The sequence below is a fragment of the Astyanax mexicanus genome, chromosome 3 (assembly GCF_023375975.1).
Source record: "Astyanax mexicanus isolate ESR-SI-001 chromosome 3, AstMex3_surface, whole genome shotgun sequence".
Lineage (NCBI taxonomy): Eukaryota > Metazoa > Chordata > Actinopteri > Characiformes > Acestrorhamphidae > Astyanax > Astyanax mexicanus.
In genome coordinates this window covers 330,935-351,671 of record NC_064410.1, presented here as the reverse complement: position 1 = coordinate 351,671, position 20,737 = coordinate 330,935, and the positions used below count along the sequence as shown (strand labels likewise).

Below are 20,737 nucleotides of genomic sequence, written 5' to 3'. Positions count from 1 at the left end.
ATTACTCAGCTAGTGAAAGCACGCTGAGTAAAAGAGTGTTTTGTGGTGTTGGAGAGAGATCTGTGGACGATGACTCGGCCACACTGTTGAGAGAAACTGCTGATGAAGCCGCAGAGCGTCGTACATCCAATGTAACTTTAATAGCAGAAGGGAAATACATTACAGTCAGACATGGTACCAGAGGGTCATGCTGTGATTTCATTTTACAAGCAATCAGGGTTTATAAATGAAGGTCCTTTTGAAGCACTAACTAAAATCAATTTACAAGAGCAGAACATAAAGGAAGACACATTAAGATCCATTATTGCCAAATCATGATTCTACACGGGTCAAGAGAAAAAGAAAAAGGTCACACGTAATAATGACAATATCAGGAAAAAAGAAGAAGAAGACTTTAAATCCCACCATAAAAATCCTCCCTGCTCTCTATTATCCCACGGCTGAATCCCGTTACCCCCCGCCAACCCCCCCCCCACCATTCATATACATCCTCCTCCCCACTCCCACCCTCACAACTCCCCCAACCCCTCCCCTAAACCCCGTTAAACCCCCACCCCACTCGCCCCAACCAGCAGCTCTCCGTCCTCCCTGCAGGTGATTATGTGGCGTAGCGCTTGGTCCACTGTTTGGCTATTCTGTCGTGCTCCGGTCTGTTGGTTGTGTACTGCGTGGCGATGCTTCCCACCAGAGGGTCGGCTAAAATAGAGAGAAAATGCAGATTTAGCATCAATTAAAACAGGAAAAAATGTGACCTAAGTCCGTCACGATAACATTTTTTTTGTAGACGATACGAAGCATCATCCCAGAAATTATTGCAATAAATGATAGTCATTTTAAAACCATTTAAATTCCAAAGTGACAAAATGATAATAAAGTACAACAAGGCAATAATACTCATTTACTCATTTAAATACAACAGCATTTAAATAATCATAGTTTGGAAAGTGGAAATATGTGTATATATAAATAATGTGTGAACAAACATTCAAATGAACACAACAGACACGATATCACGATTATCAAATACAATTTAAGGTCGTGTCCATTTATTGTGTGATAAATCAATGTAATTATTGTGACAGGCCTAATGTGACTACTTAAAAATGATGAGTTTCTTTGATTTCACCAAATGTAAAACCTCTGGAATATAATCAAGAGGAAGATGGATGATCACAAACCATCAAACCACCAAACTGAACTGCTTGAATTCTTACACCAGGAGTAAAGCAGCATAAAGTTATCCAAAAGCAGTGTGTAAGACTGGTGGAGGAGAACATGATGCCAAGATGCATGAAAAAAAAACTGTGATTAAAAACCAACCAGGGTTATTCCATCTATATTAGAGTAGACAAGAAGACTGGTTCTTAATAAACATTTTTATAGTTTTCAGTGTTGTGGTGTTAACATCATTCTGAACAGATTTTGCTCATTCCAATAGACTGGATTCTTTGGGCCTGATCTAAACAACTCCACCAAATTAATCTTTACATTAATCTCAGTCTTGTTAAACCATTCATCATATACAATCTCACCTCAAATTGTATAAACGTAAACACATTTAGATTACAGTACAGCAAATAAGGGCAAAAGTGATCCATGTTCACCGTAAAGTGTCTGCAGCATCATACATGAGCATCAAGCGGCTGAATGCATGCTCACACCTGTAACTGCCAGGGTCGACCTGTCCGGCCTCCTCTGTTATAATCTGGGTCTCACAGGCCGAGCTCCAGCACACGGCGCCGTTACAGCAGCGCTGCAGCTTCAGCCTCAGACCAGACACACACACACACAGTGCGCACACACACACAGTGCGCACACACACACAGTGCGCACACACACACAGTGCGCACACACACACAGTGCGCACACACACACAGTGCGCACACACACACAGTGCGCACACACACACAGTGCGCACACACACACAGTGCGCACACACGATCCTGCGGTCGCCACTGAGACTTCAGCTCTAATCATTTAGAGGACACTCAATAACCAACTGCTAGTTTCACTTTCCATTTCTCTTCAGAAGCATGAAATTACATTAATATTACCTATATAGTCAATATATCTGATATACACAAACCGTGTGTATTAAAAGTTTTCTGCAGTAACAACTAGCGATGACCCGATCACAGATTTTAAGAATTTTTTGTCTGTCATTTTTTATTTTTGAGTATCTGCCGATATACTTGATCCAATACTTTGGTGATGCAGTAAAAAAAATAAATAAAATAAATTAAATAAATAAATAAACACACACACACACAAACATCAAAGTTGTCCAGTAAGGTTTTTTTTTTATATATATTTAATTATTACTACTATTGAAGCAACAGTATCAGAACCGCCAATTTTCATCACAAAATAAACAAGTTCTAAATATCCATTTAAATAAGTATTTTTTCTTGAACTAAAAATGTCACAACAACAACTCTGATTATTAATAATTAAGATCATGATTAGTGTGTATAAATGTGGATTCTGTATATTTGGGAGGATAGTAATTACATTAAATAAGAGCTTTAATGGAAATGTGTGTGCATGTGTGTGAGCAAGTGTGTGCGAGAGTGTGTGCGAGCCTGAGAGGGTTTAGTGTGACGGCGCGAGTGTCAGAGTGTCGGTGCGCGAGTGCAGCAGATTCTATAGTGAATTTTTGATAAATCAGTGATCCGAATCTTTTCCACACGATTCCCAACCTGAAAATTAAGTGATCGGCTCTGATATTCGATCACATGACCCCAGGTAACAACCCTTGACAATTCTATATAGATTTGACTGCATTCAATCACACAAGCAATAGTGAGGTCCAGTAGTTGACTAGTCACCCAGTCACAGCCTACACAAGCCTGACAAACTTGGACATAATTGGAATATTTACAATTCCTTTAGATTAGAATAGTTCTAAACTATTACAGCAGGTTTTAAGTGTTTTAGCACAGAGGAGCTTCTTACCAGGGTTGCAGTCTGTCAGCAGGGAGCAGATGGACAGCAGGACCTTGGAGATGGTGAGGGCGGGGCTCCAGTTGTCCTTCAGGATGTCCAGACAGATCACGCCCTGACTGTTGATGTTGCAGTGGTAGATTCTCGTACGGAACGTCACCTGGAGTAGAAACACACACCTTTAGATTTTAACTTCCAGTTAAGATTGCCTTTATCATCAAATTTGCTTTAATTCTCTAAACAAATGTTGTAATATACTATATGAATCATTCTTTTACCAAACACAAGCAAGGTATGAACAGGACTCACCTTGGGGGGTTTGAAGGGGTAGTCTGGAGTGAAGGCGATGTCGAGGAAGAAGACTCCTCCCTCGTACACAGAGCCTGGAGGACCCAGGATGGTGGATCTCCACTCGTAGATGTTATCTCCTTTTGGACCAGCACTGAAGAAATAAAAAAAGCAGATTTAAAATGTTAAATTTACATGTACCGTCACCGGAACCTGGAACCACAATATTATTTGGACACTGTGGGTTCTGTGTTGTACGTTTAGTGTTTTGTCTGATTCTGAAAAAGAAAATTTAATACAATAACTCTTGGAACTCTACTAGTGCAATAGTCATTGTTTACTAGTGCGCTCAACGTTCAAACCAGAGACTGTAAAAAAGATGGACGCTGTGTCTCCGTTCCCATTCATTCAATGAAAATGAAGCTAAAATCTTCCTCCATGTTGGGGATCCTGACACCCGAGTCTGTAGAGCGCAGTAGAGACCAGAGGAGGGAGAAAGACTGTGGAGAGACAGCCTACTCATTTAAATAACCCCGCCCCTGAGGGCTGCCTTCACAGAGCTATACACAGTCTTTGGTCCCGCCCCAGCTAGGTGTAACCCCGCCCTTTTACAACACCTTTTTTGAACAGAGCTGAATAAAGTAAAAAAAAAAAAAAAAAAAAAAAGAATTCTGTGGGGATATAAAAATTTAACAATATAATCAGAGGTTACACTAGCTGCTGCATTTAAATAAAGGAGGTAGAATTACAGTATATTGGATAAAAAAACGTGATTGAAAGTTGTTCTGTTTTGCCATTGAAACCTATGGGGATGGGAGGGGTTACACAGCTTTCTGAAACCGAACAGCAGGGGGCGCCCGACCTGTGGTGGCTTCACTTTAGAGAGACGATGATCTGTCCAGCTATACACAGTCTATGGTTCAAACTTGTTGTGGAGCCTCCAAAAGTATTGGAATACACATTATAGGGTTACTATAAGGCATTGTATAAAATGCACAGAAACATGAACAGCATGCACAAAAAGGGACTGACACTAATAAAAATAATATAAAAATAATTCAGTTTTGCCAATTTAATGCTGATATTTCTTAAAAAGAACTCATAAAAACTGAAATGCATCCAGCAACATTCTTAATGAAAAAGATTTGTAGTTTAAGCAACAAGTAATGCTTTTGTTTTTGTTCTTAATAAAAGAACTACAAACAAACATGCTCATCGTTTTCGTTCCAACAAGATCTAATAAAAACATTGAGTCTTTCATGGTGACAGTATGAGAATGAGATTTCTCATGTCTGCTGTTAGATAAACACATTGTTTATTAATAATAATTATACTCTTTGTATATTTTGGTTACAATTTAAAAAAAGAAAAAGGTAGTGAAATGAAGTATTGTTTGTTTGGGTATCATATTGCATTTAAAGAATCATAATCAGTATCGAAAATATTAAAATGGATATCCAGCCCTACAGGTTAAACTATTTTTGCCACACAGCCCACTTTCAGTTCAGCACACAAGTTATGCAACTGCAAGCCAGAAGCCAAGAACCAGATTTGGAGCTAAAGTAAGGGCCTAAAATTAAGAAAAATGACGAAGAATTAAGAGAAATTAAGATGCACATTCAAATTCTATTTTCTTCCTCTCACAAGGCCGTGGGACGAATAGAACTTCACTAAATATAAACAGATTTCCATCATGACAAGTGCAAATAATTGCAGAAATACATTACCCAAGTCATGCTGTAAATTTAGCCTGAGGTTTGTTCTTGTGACCAAAATGGCCTTTTGGATGAACGCCACCGTGCAACAGCAAGCTTCACCACAAATCCACAAACGCCTCAGTCAGCGTCTCAACAGAATAACTGAGCGCACACACATATATACATATACAGGCACTGATGATATATTGTGTGTGTATATGTGCAAATACTTGAGCACAACAGAGCTACTGAGAAACAGACACACAGCACCAAGTATTCTGACCCTCTGACACAGTCACCACTGTCATTTGTTTAAATAATACACTCATTTTCTCTCCCGTCTATCTTTTTGTCATAATCCACAAAACCTCACGGGCCTACGCAGAATCTCATTTCAGAAATAAAGTCAACAGTCTGATGAAACAGTCGCTACAGGCTGTACTGGGTAGGAGGAGTATTTGGCCAATATTCAGCAACAGAAAAAGCTGGATTGGATATCAGAGAAAAACAAACAATAAATACACACAGACGTATACACACTAAACTGCTTGTAGCCTAATGTAAAACCATGCAAAGTAGGTCACATGATAATTACAGTATACACCCAAGTTGCCACAATAGAGTGCAGCTAGCTATTTATTTTGCAAAGCATGTGAGAGAACTTCCATTATGTCAGTCGTGTGGAAACACTTCACACTAAAGCAGGAGAAAACCACAGCAGCAGACTGGAACGTGCACAGAAAATAGGCTTAAATCTGCTGTAGTGTGTGGTTGAAGTTCATCAAATGTGCAACTCAAAGTTTGCATAAAATACAATCACAGTTAGAGATGGAATAAAATAAATAAATGGATATTTTGAGTATCCGTTGTACTCAATCAGTTTATGTCTCTGATTATGCCTTTGTATATTCACCACTCTGAGTGCGAGTTTTACAGTTTTACATCGACAATGTTCATGACTTGAGCATCACAGACTTAAATCAGTGTCTTCATATGAAGGACTTCCAGAAAATTAAGTATTTTAGCCGGTGGAATCTTTTCAAACACTTCTTCAAACATGTCTTGTGGAGAAAACTTTGGAAAATTTGTACATCACTTACCGGATGTACATCACTCAGCCCAGTACTGTATCAGGAGAGTATCAGAACACAGCAGAGCTAACAAACACCACTAACCACAAAAACATCACTTTCCCTCTTTCAGATAAATTTTCACTTTGAGCTCCATAGAGCAATTACGCACGGGAATTCACAACACCTCTCGGTTGGTGATTGGATTTCCACAGCATTTTTATTGATTTGATTGACTGCAAAAGACAAAATACATTTCAGAATAATACAGAATATCTTTTGGTGCCCTCACTACCTGCACTACCTGGGGGGGTTGGTTGTCCTCACTTTTCACAGATATGTCTCGGCTAAAGGTGCTTCAAAGCTAAGAAACAATGCATTACTTGCAAAGCTAGTCAATGTGCTAAACACCTCCTCTGGAGAATCAAACGAGAACAGATACCGCAAACACAAGCAAGAAGAACCCTTTTATCACATTTGATGACATTTTAGAGGATGCAGCAGCATCCGCCCTCAGAAAAGAACTGCATTTTAAAGTGGAGACCTTTTTCAAAAAGCCATATATTGCAGTCAGAGATTCCCTTCCTCTACTGGAAAGTCAAAAACCTCCGCTGTAATGCACTGACCTGATGTGTGAAGATTTAGAGCTCTGAGTGAGAGGCTCTGCTCAGCCTCTGATACAGCTGATAAAAGCGGGAGCATGCTGAGAGCAGAGTGCATTAAAATGCTTCATTTTCTTTCGCTAAAGAAGAAGAATTTCCCCTGTTGATGCAGGGAGCAAATCAGGGCTCTTCCGATAATGATCCAATTAGCACTCATTATAGTTTGAAAAGTAGTCAAAGATGGGGCAGTTAAATGAATAAAACACTTAAATTACTAATAATGTAGAACTAATACAATATAACTGTGTTTTTACTTTAGTCTGACTTTACAGATTCGCACTGTGATAATTATGTTTTTCAATAGTCATCTTGTGTTAAGTAAAGAGCTCCAATTAAAAAAATTGGACAAGTACTGTCTGGTGCTCAAAATTTTTGGCATCATCAGAGAAGGGGAATTCAGGAACAACCAACCAACAGCAGGCCATCTCCAATGTATAGTTTATAAACATAGAAAACACACTAAAACACTAAAAAACTAAAACACGAGCATGGAGCATAGATTTGATAGCATCTCTACACAGAAAGGATAATCTCTTAAATCAATGTTTACACATCAGTTTCACTTAGGCCTGCCTGCATAATTCTCAATGTTAAGTAATAGATTTAGCCATATAGATTTTTTTTTATACACACATACATATACATATACATATATATATACATATACATATATATATATATATATATATATACACACACACACACACACACACACATATTCATCACATCACAATGTACTAAGATCCGATCACAATTCTAACTCACTTATTCTGTGCAAAAGAAAAAAATCATTCACACCACCATGCTAGTGACACGTGTGCACACTTAAAATACAAATAAATAAAAAAAAAAACAGCATTTCAAGCTGAAACATTCACACTGTTTCACGATCACAGATACGAAAAGCCACAAATTGATTATATTTGTATTGCACAAAACAGGGATGATTTTTTTTTTAATAAATAATAAAGCAGTAACTGCTGATTTAAAAAACAGTCTAACTGTGCTAATACTGTAACAGGTATAACTGTTCACCAAGTGGGTGTCAGTCAGCTAAATATGGAAGACTACGCCTTTCAAAACAGATTTAACACACAGTAATGGAGCCTTCTGGCTGATTACATCACACTTTCTGATGTAATGCTGCTGATTTTCAATGAACCATGAATACAACCCCCAAATCACCAGCGAGACACACACACACACACACACACACACACTCTGCAGAGCACGTATCAGAGGCAGAGGACTGTGTGAAGTCTTGTCAGAAGAGGAAATTTACTTTAATATGTTTAACTCAGAGCGTAACTCAGCGCCGGCTGCTGAAGTTTATCCAGAGACAATCTCAGATCTAACAGCGTCCAAAAACATTAGCTCACTGTAGTGAGACAACAGAAAAAGGTCACAGTGCCCAGAGATTTTTAACACTGAAGATTCACCACAACTCTCATTACACCACAGAGAGACAGACTGAGAGACGGACAGAGAGACACAGTCAAACAGAAACACACACACAGATGCACAGACACAGAGACGCACAAACAGAGACACAGACAGAAAAACAGAGACAGACACACAGATGCACAGACACACAGACAGAGACGCACAAACAGAGACAGACACACAGAAGCACAGACAGATGGAGACAGAGACGCACAGACACAGAGACGCACAGACACTTTGACACCTTTATCTTCATCTATAAGTGTTGCATAAGTCCATCGCCTCGCCCACCACTTTTACTATGACGTCTCTTTTGTGCAGATATAAACATTTTGTAGTACACTGCCTGAGTTAATGTTTGGTTAACACCTAGAGCATCACTGAAAATAAATAAAAGCAGCACAAATTAGGCTCATATCAGTAATGCAGCAGGTAGCAAAGCGGGTCATTTACGAGGCTACCGGTTGTAAATGAAAAATATTACATTACACTACAGCAGTGCATTTGTGAATGTTTCATTTAACAGCCTATCAGGAAATCCCAGAAATAGAGCGGCAATAGAACGGCCTGTGAAGGAACCGTGGGCTTTGCTTCATTGGTTCGCTGCACTGAACAGGCAATTACAGCACCGCTGCAGCGCTTTTAATTTCAGACCCGCTCTCATTACTCAGCCTGCGGCGCCAGCATGTGAGGAATCCTAAACGTGTGACGGAGTGACACCCATAGACCAAAATCCACAGAGAGAGAGAGAGAGAGAGAGAGAGAGAGAGAGAGAGACAGAGAGAGAGAAAGAGAGAGACAGAGAGAGAGAGAAAGAGAGAGACAGAGAGAGAGAGAAAGAGAGAGACAGAGACAGAGAGAGAGAAATAGACAGAGACAGAGAGAGAGAAATAGACAGAGACAGAGAGAGAGAAATAGACAGAGACAGAGAGAGAGAGAAAGAGACAGAGAGTGCAAGTAAGAGATCAGAGACAGTGTGAAACAAAGACACAGAGAGACACAAAGACAGAGACGAAGACAAACAGACACAGACAAACAAAGACACACACAGACACAGAGACAAACAAAGACACAGAGACAGAGACACACACAGACAGAGACAAACAAAGACAGACACAGAGAGACACAGAGACAAAAACAGAGACAAACAGACACACAGACACAGAGACAAAGAAACTATCTGCTAAATATGTACACAACTGCCACACCCTGAGAAACCAGAGCCCCACCCTACACTAAACAACCCTGCTTATATAATTATATATATATTATTGCATAAACTATATGTACATTTATTTCTTATTATAATTATTATTATTATTATTATTTTTTTTCTCACATATTGTAATTTATTTATTATCCTTCAATTTTGTCATAATTTGATTATTATTTTTGTATTTGTTGAATTGTTTGCTTTGGCAACAGTTGTTGTTTACAATTCATGCCAATAAAGCCATTTGAATTTGAATTTGAAACAGAGACAGGCACACAGAGACAGGCAGAGAGACAGAAACTAACAAAAAGGTAAGGTTGAGAAACAATGAGGGAGGCATGTTTCAAAAACATGGAAGAGGAGAAGTGGGAGACGCATCTGAGAAGATAATGAGAAAATGAAGAGGAGGAGCGTAAACCAAATAAAATACTCCCATGCTTCAGTCCAATAACGCTTCAGAGCGGAGGTGTGTCTGCTGTGGAATTCCTCCTCAGGCAAAAGTGGGTTTGTATAAACGCCATCATGCAGTAACTAACTACTTCTAACCTCATTTCCTTCTTCCCCTCCTTCACTCCTCTATCCTATTATTCCCCTTTGACCTCCTTTTATCCCTATCCAAAGATGTTTTACCTTTAAACTTATTTTACATTGTACTTGACTATTGTAAGTCGCTTTGGACAAAAGCGTCTGCCAAATGTAATGTAATGTAATGTAATGTAATGTAATGTAATGTAAACGATCTGCACAAGAACAACACCGTGTTTCTGCTGCCCAAACTCTACAGCTTTATCTGGTGAAGAGGAGGCTCTGGGCTGAGCTTCCTGAAAGCATCTTAGCATGAAGGAGATTCTTAAAACGGTAGAGCGAGCCTCACTCTCAGCGCCGTCTCCACCCCTTCCCTCTACTACTAGAAAAAGATTTTAATACTAAACACCCTTTGGGAAACTGCAACCAAATCAGAAGTACAACAAATCACAAACAGCACCACCTCAAACATCATCCTTTACCCGAAGAGGAAAGAGCAATTAACAACAGAAAAAAAGATTATTCTTTAGACACATAAACCAGCGTATTGAGAGAATTATATATTCTCGCTGTCCATCTTCATTTATGTCGATTTTTAGTTTACTATATAATTTGAACACACAAACTGTAACTTACACTGTGCCAAATTTTTTTGATGAACAGACCAATAGAAACACTTCAAAATGTCCTGAAATAAACTCTTTTTACATCGACTTCCATTGAAAATTTTGAAGGTTTTTTCTCTCTCCTATAAAGTGGCTGTTGGACAACGATGATATTCTAAAAAGTATTCAAAACACATGTAAATAGCATAAATAGCTTTAGACAATCTAAAATGTCACAGCAGCACATTCTTGGACTATGAAATACAAAAATCGCCAACTGGCAAGTTGTTTATGATGCTGCACATGATGAGACTCTTCCTCATCCTCTTCCTCATTGTCTGCAGCAGCTAGTAAAAGAAAATATTCAGAAAAACAAAACGAGTCGATCAGGAAAAGCACCGTGTCTACATCAACCCGTCAATTAGTATTCTTGGCTCCGCCCACCTCGGCTCGGGGCCAGTAATTCAGAGCTAAGAAACAAAATGGTTAGAATTAGTCTATGGAGGAAAAACACCACCAGGCAAGTACAGTTGAGATAGGTAGGTGTTAAGATGTTTAGAACAGTTCTGTTTACACTAGTGAAAAGTAAAAAGATCCAGCCCGGGGTGGATTTTTACTTCCTGGACCTGGACTACCCACCTCTGTGTGTAACTATAGGTTTAAATAGGATCTCCGGTGGATTTGGTGTTTTACTGAGACTCTAAGACTAGGTCAGTGGCTGAACTGCACTTAGCAGGGCTTTATTACACATGTTGTAAAGTAACATGACATTGCAAAGACTGTTATTAATTTAAACATTTCTAAATGTTGTCTGTCCCACTGCCTTGTGATGCTGTTAGCCAATCAGACGCAATACGTTTGCATGTATGAATATTCATGAACAAGAGCCGAAATCCTATCGCCCACTCCTAGCTTTCATCCCTGTTTGGGAAAAGGTCTCTCATGTATAACGTCAATGTTCTCTGCACCATAACAGATCTTTTAGGAAACAAATGCAAAAAAAACATACAAAACAATGGCAAACATAGTAAAATCCTGTTGTGAATGTTGTAAATCTGGCAACTGTATCACTAAACGTCACTAAAAACTCAGTACATGATGGATTAGGCATCAAATTTCCATTTTTTCAGCTTTTAAAAGCATTCGAGATGCTTCTCTCTTCTCCGGGGAGAAAAAATTAAAGCACTACTTTTGCCAATATCAACAGCTAAAAACATGAGGAGCACTTACCTTGTCAAACTAGCTACATATTTAGATTAGCATTCGCCATTCCTGTAACTCATGCTCAAATAGTTTGTAATTACTGAACAATTAACTTAAAAATTAAAAAACACTTTCGTTTATTTATTTTTTTATTATGATACTTTCTTTTCACATACGAGGAGGAGTCAAATGCTATTGGAAAGAGGAATTATTCACAACATCTATTAAGGAGATAATTAATCCCCTGGAATTTAAACATTAAATACAGAAATATTGAGAGTATTAGTCTATGGGCAAAGCACTTTGTGCTATTTGCAACCAATGAACTCCATGAAACACCTTAAATGGAGTGTGAACAAAATATGATGTGATGAAAAGCTGATCAAAAGAGAAAGAGTGTAAAGTGAAACCTGACCTCTGTGCAAGAAACAGCTCACACATGCCTCTGCAGATCACCACTATGACCAATTCACACAATTCTAAGATATCCAGGCCTCAAAAGACTGCTTTTACACAACCCTGACCCCGAACGAGCATCTACAGCGCGAGGACACAGACCACACTCACCCACTGTATGAGTGTGTCGCTTGTTTTAAACCCTGTAATCCCCAGTGGATTAAGCAGGCAGCCCTAAACATTTCCAGTGCAGAACTAAAGCAGCAGTGTTTGCACACAATTTATCACTGCTGTCGAGACAAAAACATCTTTATTAGTTACTAGAATGCTTTATACTGTGCAAATATTTAATAAAAAATGAACTACTGGAAAATAGAAGAGCTTAAATCTTTAGTTGTTTTATTGTCTGCCACTCAATTAAAAAAAATACATCAAATGAGAACAGTCACTGAAGTATACGATCCTACAAATCTACAACAAATAAGAACAATATCCATCAATATATTAGAAAAGTATCTATCAGTTGTGCTCCACATCATGCTGGGACCTCAAGCTCATCTCTTGTAGCATATATTTTTTATATAAAAATAAATATTAGCCTATTGTTTTAGTTGCTGAACTATTTACTTCACAAAATTAACATTTTCTTTTTACTTAAATAACAAAATACACCACCCTCTCCATTAAATCTACTCAGTTCTTCTACAGCTCTGGAAAAAAAATATATGAAGAGAGCACTTCTTCAGTTTCTGAATCAGTTTCTCTGAATTTGTTATTTATAGGTTTATGTTTGAGTAAAATGAACATTGTTGTTTTATTCTATAAACTACAGACAACATTTCTCCCAAATTACAAATAAAAATATTCTCATTTAGAGCATTTATTTACAGAAAATGAGAAATGACTGAAATAACAAAAAAGATGCAGAGCTTTCAGACCTCAAATAATGCAAAGAAAACAAGTTCATATTCATAAAGTTTTAAGAGTTCAGAAATAATCAATATTTGGTGGAATAATCCTGGTTGGTTTTTAATCAGTTTTTTTTTTTCATGCATCTTGGCATCATGTTCTCCTCCACCAGTCTTACACACTGCTTTTGGATAACTTTATGCTGCTTTACTCCTGGTGTAAAAATTCAAGCAGTTCAGTTTGGTGGTTTGATGGCTTGTGATCATCCATCTTCCTCTTTTTGGTAAAATCAAAGAAACTCATCATTTTGATTTGCCCTCTTATTTTTCCAGAGCTGTATATGGCATATACACTATCTAAAATTATCACTCTCTCAAATGAACTATTAGTCAACAATTAAATTTGTAGTCGACAAATTTAATTAATCAGCATTGTCGATTATATCGACTAATCGTTGCAGCCCTACTGACAACACTGTTCACAATGTTCACGTGCAAATCTACCATTAGTGAGCATTAGTGGGAGACTACATTTAAACTGTGCAGGCATGTGTACACACACCCACACACACACTATAATCTAATAGTGCACCGCTGTATTTGGTTCAGAGACAAGGTGTGGCAGTAAAAGGCAAATACTCAGCATTACAGTCACTGCAACACACACACACGCAACACACACACAACGCAACACACACACACACACACGCAACACACACACGCAACACACACACAACGCAACACACACACACACACGCAACACACACACACACACGCAACACACACACGCAACACACACACGCAACACACACACACACACGCAACACACACACACACACGCAACACACACACACACACGCAACACACACACACACACGCAACACACACACACACGCAACACACACACACACACACACCCAACACACACACACACACGCAACACACACACACACACGCAACACACACACGCAACACACACACGCAACACACACACACACACGCAACACACACACACACACGCAACACACACACACACACGCAACACACACACACACACGCAACACACACACACACACGCAACACACACACACACACGCAACACACACACGCAACACACACACGCAACACACACACACACACGCAACACACACACACACACGCAACACACACACACACACGCAACACACACACACACACGCAACACACACACACACACGCAACACACACACACACACGCAACACACACACACACACGCAACACACACACACACACGCAACACACACACACACGCAACACACACACACACGCAACACACACACACACACACACCCAACACACACACACACGCAACACACACACACACACGCAACACACACACACACACACACACGCAACACACACACACACACGCAACACACACACACACACGCAACACACACACACACACGCAACACACACACACACACGCAACACACACACACACACGCAACACACACACACACACGCAACACACACACACACACACACCCAACACACACACACACCCAACACACACACACACACGCAACACACACACACACACGCAACACACACACACACACGCAACACACACACACACACGCAACACACACACACACACGCAACACACACACACACAGCTCTACTAAAGCTCTTACAAACCAACACATTTTGTACTGAACACCAGGGGTGTTTTATGGTATTTTTACAATAACGATACTCTTGGCGATATAACAAAACACTGATTAAAAAAAAAAATGTTTACAAGAATACACTACTGCAACAAAATGAAAATTAAATGCCATATTTATTACTGCATACAATATGATAGTGCTGGGCGATATGGGAAAAATCATACATCACGATATGGATTTTTTTTATCATGATAACGATATATTTCATGATATACCACATTTAAGTAGTGCCCTTATGTGATCAATAATTAGGGGTGGGTGATATGGCACCATATTTCAGGGTATACTATCGTTCACCATATTCTAAAATGTTGGGGGTATTATTGGGTACGATATGATATGGCATTTTGTCTTTTTTCTTTTCCTAAAAAATGATACTGTAAAGCAAACGTTAAAATAAATAGACACTAACTAAAACAAATTCATTTTTTGTCTATGCCCACACAATACAAGCCTCATTAATAAATTTTGTCCAAGTGCTGTGTCTGTTGTTGACAGCAGCAGTAAGCTCATGCAAACAGGCAAAAAGACTCATGAAAGTTTGTGTGACCAATCACATTTCTTCTGTATACACAATAAACTTTATGTACACGATCTAGAATCACATTTAAAAGGGATTTAAGAGTCATAGGTTGAAGACTATAACTATTGAAGACTTTTACAGCTAACGCTGAAGAAACAAATGCGTACGTTAGAGAAAAATTCTATATAATTATTTATAAACATACATTATACTGTCATGTGATGCATGAGAACACACAAAGAGGAGTCAGATGATTGTGGGGAGAGGAATTATTCACAAATAACTATTAAAGAGAGCATTAAATCCCCTGGATTTTAAACATTAAAAACAGAAATATTGAGTATTTATCTATGCGCAAAGCACTTTATGCTATTGGCAAGACCACTTCCCTTCCAAGGCACCTTCTGCCCAATCAAGAAAACACATTCAAAAGTGATTTAAGACTCATTTGGAGAGATCATATTTGAGTCACATTTAAGGCTGAGATTGAGATTACTCATATCTGCTGTTAAATAATAATAAATAATGCTGGGTGAGAATATATATTACTGTTTGTATCTGTATCTTTATCAACTATGCCAGTAATCCCATTCACATATCAAATACATACCCAACATGGAGAGAGAAAAAAAAAAAAAAAGGGATTATGCCCTTTCTGGATTGGATGTACAACATGAATCACCCAGTCAGTCAATGCTAATCTGTACTTTTACTGTAGAAGAGTAGAAAAACTAACTTTACAAACATGTCCATGAAAGGCTACACTAAATAAGTAAACAACCTCAGGACAAGACAAGAAATACAACTCAAAAATAAAAGGACAATTACTGTCACTTGCTCTCATGTTCGTTTGGTGATGTATTTTGGGTTTGGGTTCCATCGACTTCAAGATAAAACACACTGCAGCTCTCTAGGAAGGGCAGCATGCTGTGCCTGACCAGACCCCGGGAAAACAGGAAACACATGGAACTTCTAAACAGCTCTTTTAGCTCACGGTATAATTCAGGGCGGGAACAAACGCAGGAAGTCGTTTCGGGGAGCAAGAAGTCTGCTTTTTCTCCGCTAATCACCGCCAAGCGGAGCTAGCAAGCTCATCACAGCCTTCAGGTGAACCAAAAGATGATTGTGTAGTATCTCTTAGGCTGCAATACGTTAAAATTAGCCTATGCTGTCTTCAAGTCCTCTTTAGAAACTCCTACTTATGAGGTAAGAGGTCGTAATTACGACTTAATATGCGTTCAGATGTGTATTGGTCGGATGGAAATGGACGCCATAAGGAAAGTCCTTTTGTTTATATTTTTGGTATATTATCATAAAAAACAGGAGGTTTATTTGCCCTACTTCTAGAAAATAAAGCAAATAGGACTCTCGTTAGGTGAGTGATAGTTTTTTTACTATCCCATTAGAACCGTGAATCATATCAGACTTTTACGATTTTTCATGTATTGCTAGTGATTTTATTAGTTAGCTAAAAACAACCTGCAGTGAAGTGTTGAAGCGTAAGAAGTTAATAATAAGAACTGTCTACATCAATTTCACTTGGTTACTGACACGCCCCCAACTGGGAAACTCTTATATTAAAGGGGCTTATCTAAAAATCTGTGTTTTCCACCGTTAAATTCACTATGCGTTTGTGGTAGAGTGTATGTGCTTTCTCAAAAATATACATGATATTTCCAACACGACTTTAAGGCAGCATTACTCTGACAAAAACACTTCTGATCTCAATCTTATAGGCTCAAAAACGCACATCAACAGCAACAACCCACAGATAAATACAATTCACAAAAAACCAAACAGACTGACCTGCAATTTGGTGGAGGATCCAACATGATATCAGCCAATTCCTTCTGAATTCTGAAACAAAACAGCAACGATAAAAGATCATGTAAGTGTTTTGAAGTATGATCAAAAAACAATCACAAAATTGTATTAAAATGCCTTTTCTTTCCCAGCTCAGGCCACCTCAAAGCAGTGGGAGCAGCCACAGAGGAACATCTGGAGAAACACTTGGACAAACACTTAGACAAAGAACTGGCCCTTCTTTCTACTCTACTTTCATGCGAGTGATCTCCTGCACGGGTGGTCTGTCTGCATTTGTATAGAGTGAGAAGTGAGAGTTCAAGTGCAATTGGCACACAATACCTCGCCTAATTAAAACCTACTTAACAGAAATGAATGGGTCAGCCAAACATTTCAGGTTTCCCCCCCTTACAAGAAAACCTCAAACAAATTCAAAAACTTTCTTTTTTAGTAAAAATCTTTATTTGATTTTTATTTTTTTAATCACTGAATGTTATAGATAGCATCAGTTTCATCAGTTTAACATCAAGTCATTCAAACAGATTATTCAACTGAATTACAAATGCATTAAATCAAAGGTGTGAGATATGGGATGCACACAATATGATATATTAAGATATAGGTCACAATATATATTTACTGTTCCTGATATCTGATAAGAAGCAATTGACAAAGGGATATGCACTATCTGAGAACTTATAAAATAAATCAATTAAATTAAATAAACAGGCCTAAATAAAACCATGTGTAAAATGTGTAGTTAAATAGTGTTCTCTATACACAATAACAATACTTTTTGCTCATATACTTTGAATCACCTACTTATCCAACTCCACGTTCTACAGTGCACCTATGCTGCTACAGTATATTCTACATAAAGATGTCTGTCATAACTTAAATACCATGCACGCCTGACTTTCCGCAGATGTTAATGATCTTCCCATAGCTACCTATATCGAACTGAATGTGAATCAGCTGATTGATGTCTTCTGCACTTTGTCTTGTTGTTTTTTTGTTATTTGCAAGGTGTGTGTAAATATGTAAAGCATTTGTAATTAGGTGTAACATTATTTATTCAGAGTACACAACATCCTGTGTTCTTCAGCTACACTCCTTCATCCACACTTCCTCATAGAAAGCAAAAGAGCAACTATACATCCATTTACAGCTCTGGAACAAAATGAGAGCACTTCAGTTTCTGTATCAGTTTCTCTGATTTTGCTATTTATATGTTTATGTTTGAGTAAAATGAACATTGCTGTTTTTCTCTATATATAACTACGGACATGCATCATCCTCTTGATTATATTCCAGAGGTTTTCAATGAAATGAGGGGTGAAATCAAAGAAACTCATCATTTTCAGGTGGTCTCTTATTTTTTTCCAGAGCTGCATATATCTCCCGATGTTCACGAAAGATAGAAAGATAGAAAAATTGATAGATTAAGATACTTACATTGCCCAGCCATAACTGTTAGTTAGTTAACTTAGTTAACTAGGACACCTAACCTACCCTAGGTTATTTATTATTTAGGTTAATGTTAATGTTAGTCAGTCACCCATGATCAGAGAGGAGAGACAGACAGCAGGTCTCACCTCTTGGCGCTGGTGGAGAGGAGTTTGGAGGTCTTGCTCATGTTGGCTTTGCTCTCTCGCTTCTTGCTAGGTGTGTCTTTCTCCGCTTGCTGGTGAGCAGCTGAGGAGGAGGAGGAGGATGAAGAGGAGCTGGAGCTGGCACGCGAATCCTCATCCGACATGCTACCGACCTCAAAAGAGAGGAGGAGGAGGACAAAAGGAAACGTGTAAAGCACACCTTAAAATAAAGAGCGAGGAGAAATTATAACAACAATAATAATAACGACAATAACAATAACGATAATAATAATAATAATAATAATAATAATAATAATAATAATAATAATAACCTATCTAGTTAAAGAGCAGAGAGAACAATGTGTGAGGGTGACCTTTAACTGGCTGTTAAAGCCTGGCTATTCTAACCTAGCTAACTCCTCACTCTCACAAACACTAACAGCTAGTTAGCCAACAAGCTAACCAAGCTAACTAACTAGCCTTCACGTAGCTAAGCTAGCTAACTTAACTAGCTCAGGTTAGTTAATGGTTAGCTAACGTTGGCTAACTACGCTAGTTAAATCTAGTTAGATAACAACAACATGTTAAGCTAGATATCAGAGCTAGCCGAATAAACGCTGAAAGATTTCGACCTCCTACTCCTCCTTATCGATAGTGATTTAAAATTATTTAACGTTAAGTTACTGCTCATTTCATACCCCGGCAGCCTGAGGGGAGATTAGCCCGCTGACCTCGATGTTTGCGCCGATAGCGTAACAGTCAGCTAGTTAGCGTTAACCGCGGCTAGGCTCGCTGACGACGTCGCGTTTTGAGAAAAATAATAATAAATAAATAAAAACAAACAACAGTTTTAACGACTGTGGGGAAAAAAATCGTGAAGCGCGTTAGCCTGGTTAGCTTAGAGTGTTAGCTGGTTATAGCTAGCTAACTGACTAAAGCAAGATCATTACGATGGAACCAACAAGCTTAGCCTAGTTAGCTTGGCTAAGTTAGCTTAGCGTTAGCTGGGCTAAAAACGGTGAGAACTGAGAAGCCATCCGAGTGTGTGTGTGTGTGTGTGTGTGTGTGTGTAGAGAGAGAGAGAGAGAGAGAGAGAGAGAGAGAGAGAGAGAGAGAGAGAGAGAGAGAGAGAGAGAGAGAGAGAGAGAGAGAGAGAGAGAGAGAGAGAGAGAGAGAGAGAGAGAGAGAGAGAGAGAGAGAGAGAGAGAGAGAGAGAGAGAGAGAGAGAGAGAGAGAGAGAGAGAGAGAGAGAGAAAGAGTGTGAGAGTGTATACAGAGTGTATAGTGTGTGTATAAAAAGAGAAATATTGAGTGTATAGACAGAGTGTATGTCTTTAGAGAGAGAAAGAGTGTGAGTGTATAGAGAGAGTGATTGTATAGTGTTTATATAGATAGATAAATTGTGTAAGTGTATATAGAGTGTATGTGTATAGAGAGAAAGTGTGAGTGTACAGTGTGTGTATAGAGAAAGAAAGAAAAAATGTGTGCGAGTGTATAGTGTGTATATATAGAGAGAATGTGTGTGTGTGTAAAGATTAAAAGTGTGTGTTTATAGAGTGTGTGTGTGTGAGTGTGTGTATAGAGAGTGTGTGTTAGAGGAGGAGGAGGAGGTGGGGGGCTGAAAAATGGACGGGGCTGGTTAGCTGGCGCCGCCGCAGCAGAAGCAGAATCAGCCGCCGCGCTGTGCACCGATCTCCCCGGTTCTTCTCTCTTATCTCGCCTCGACTTCGACAAACTTCTACTGTAAAACAAAGATCAGCCTCTTTTCCAGCTTCTAAGCTCAACAAAACCAACTTTAAACCGTCGAACAGCCGCTTAATTCCCGTTTAAGCGCCCCGTGTGTCAGTCAGTCAGCCAGCCAGCCGACCTCCCTCCTCTCAGTCCAGCCCCGCCGCCGCTCTCTCTTTCTCTCTCCCCCTCTTTTCTCTCTCCTCTCCGCGGATTAAACCTTTCCCCCGCCGCACCGACACCCGCAAAACCCGCCCGGCCCCCTTATCTACCGCGCCGCCGGTAAAAACTCCGCGGCAGTGGATCCCCGGGTACCTTTCTTTGTGTCTGCGTGTCGAGCCCTTCTCTTCCCCGTCGCCTGTGGACGCGCGTGGCTTTGGCCTCTCGCGCAGCGGAAGTGCTCGTGCAGCAGTGCAGCGGAGCCG

General features: G+C 39.2%; 1 protein-coding gene across 2 annotated transcripts; it reads right to left on the bottom strand.

The window, feature by feature from the left end:
- Positions 1–121: 121 nt before the first annotated feature.
- Positions 122–20,737, bottom strand: ube2e1 (ubiquitin-conjugating enzyme E2E 1). 2 transcript variants are annotated; one of them, XM_022665703.2, is made up of 6 exons: positions 20,628–20,737; positions 18,588–18,757; positions 16,996–17,046; positions 3,253–3,385; positions 2,956–3,103; positions 122–696 (listed from the first exon to the last, which is right to left on the bottom strand). In XM_022665703.2, exons 2-6 carry the CDS (start codon positions 18,746–18,748, stop codon positions 599–601), a joined length of 591 nt encoding a protein of 196 aa, XP_022521424.1. In that variant the 5' UTR covers positions 18,749–18,757; positions 20,628–20,737; the 3' UTR covers positions 122–598. The 2 variants fall into 2 exon arrangements, with proteins under 2 accessions (XP_022521424.1, XP_022521425.1); XM_022665704.2 differs by lacking the exon at positions 20,628–20,737 and adding an exon at positions 19,283–19,635.

Bases quoted from the DNA above. Each gene is read 5' to 3' on its own strand.
- ube2e1 (XM_022665703.2), bottom strand. From the start codon at position 18,748: ATGTCGGATGAGGATTCGCGTGCCAGCTCCAGCTCCTCTTCATCCTCC. The intron at 17,047-18,587 runs GTGAGACCTGCT...GTTTTGTTTCAG, and splicing joins CTCTCCACCAGCGCCAAGAG to AATTCAGAAGGAATTGGCTG. The intron at 697-2,955 runs GTAAGAAGCTCC...TCTCTATTTTAG, and splicing joins GCTGACAGACTGCAACCCTG to CCGACCCTCTGGTGGGAAGC.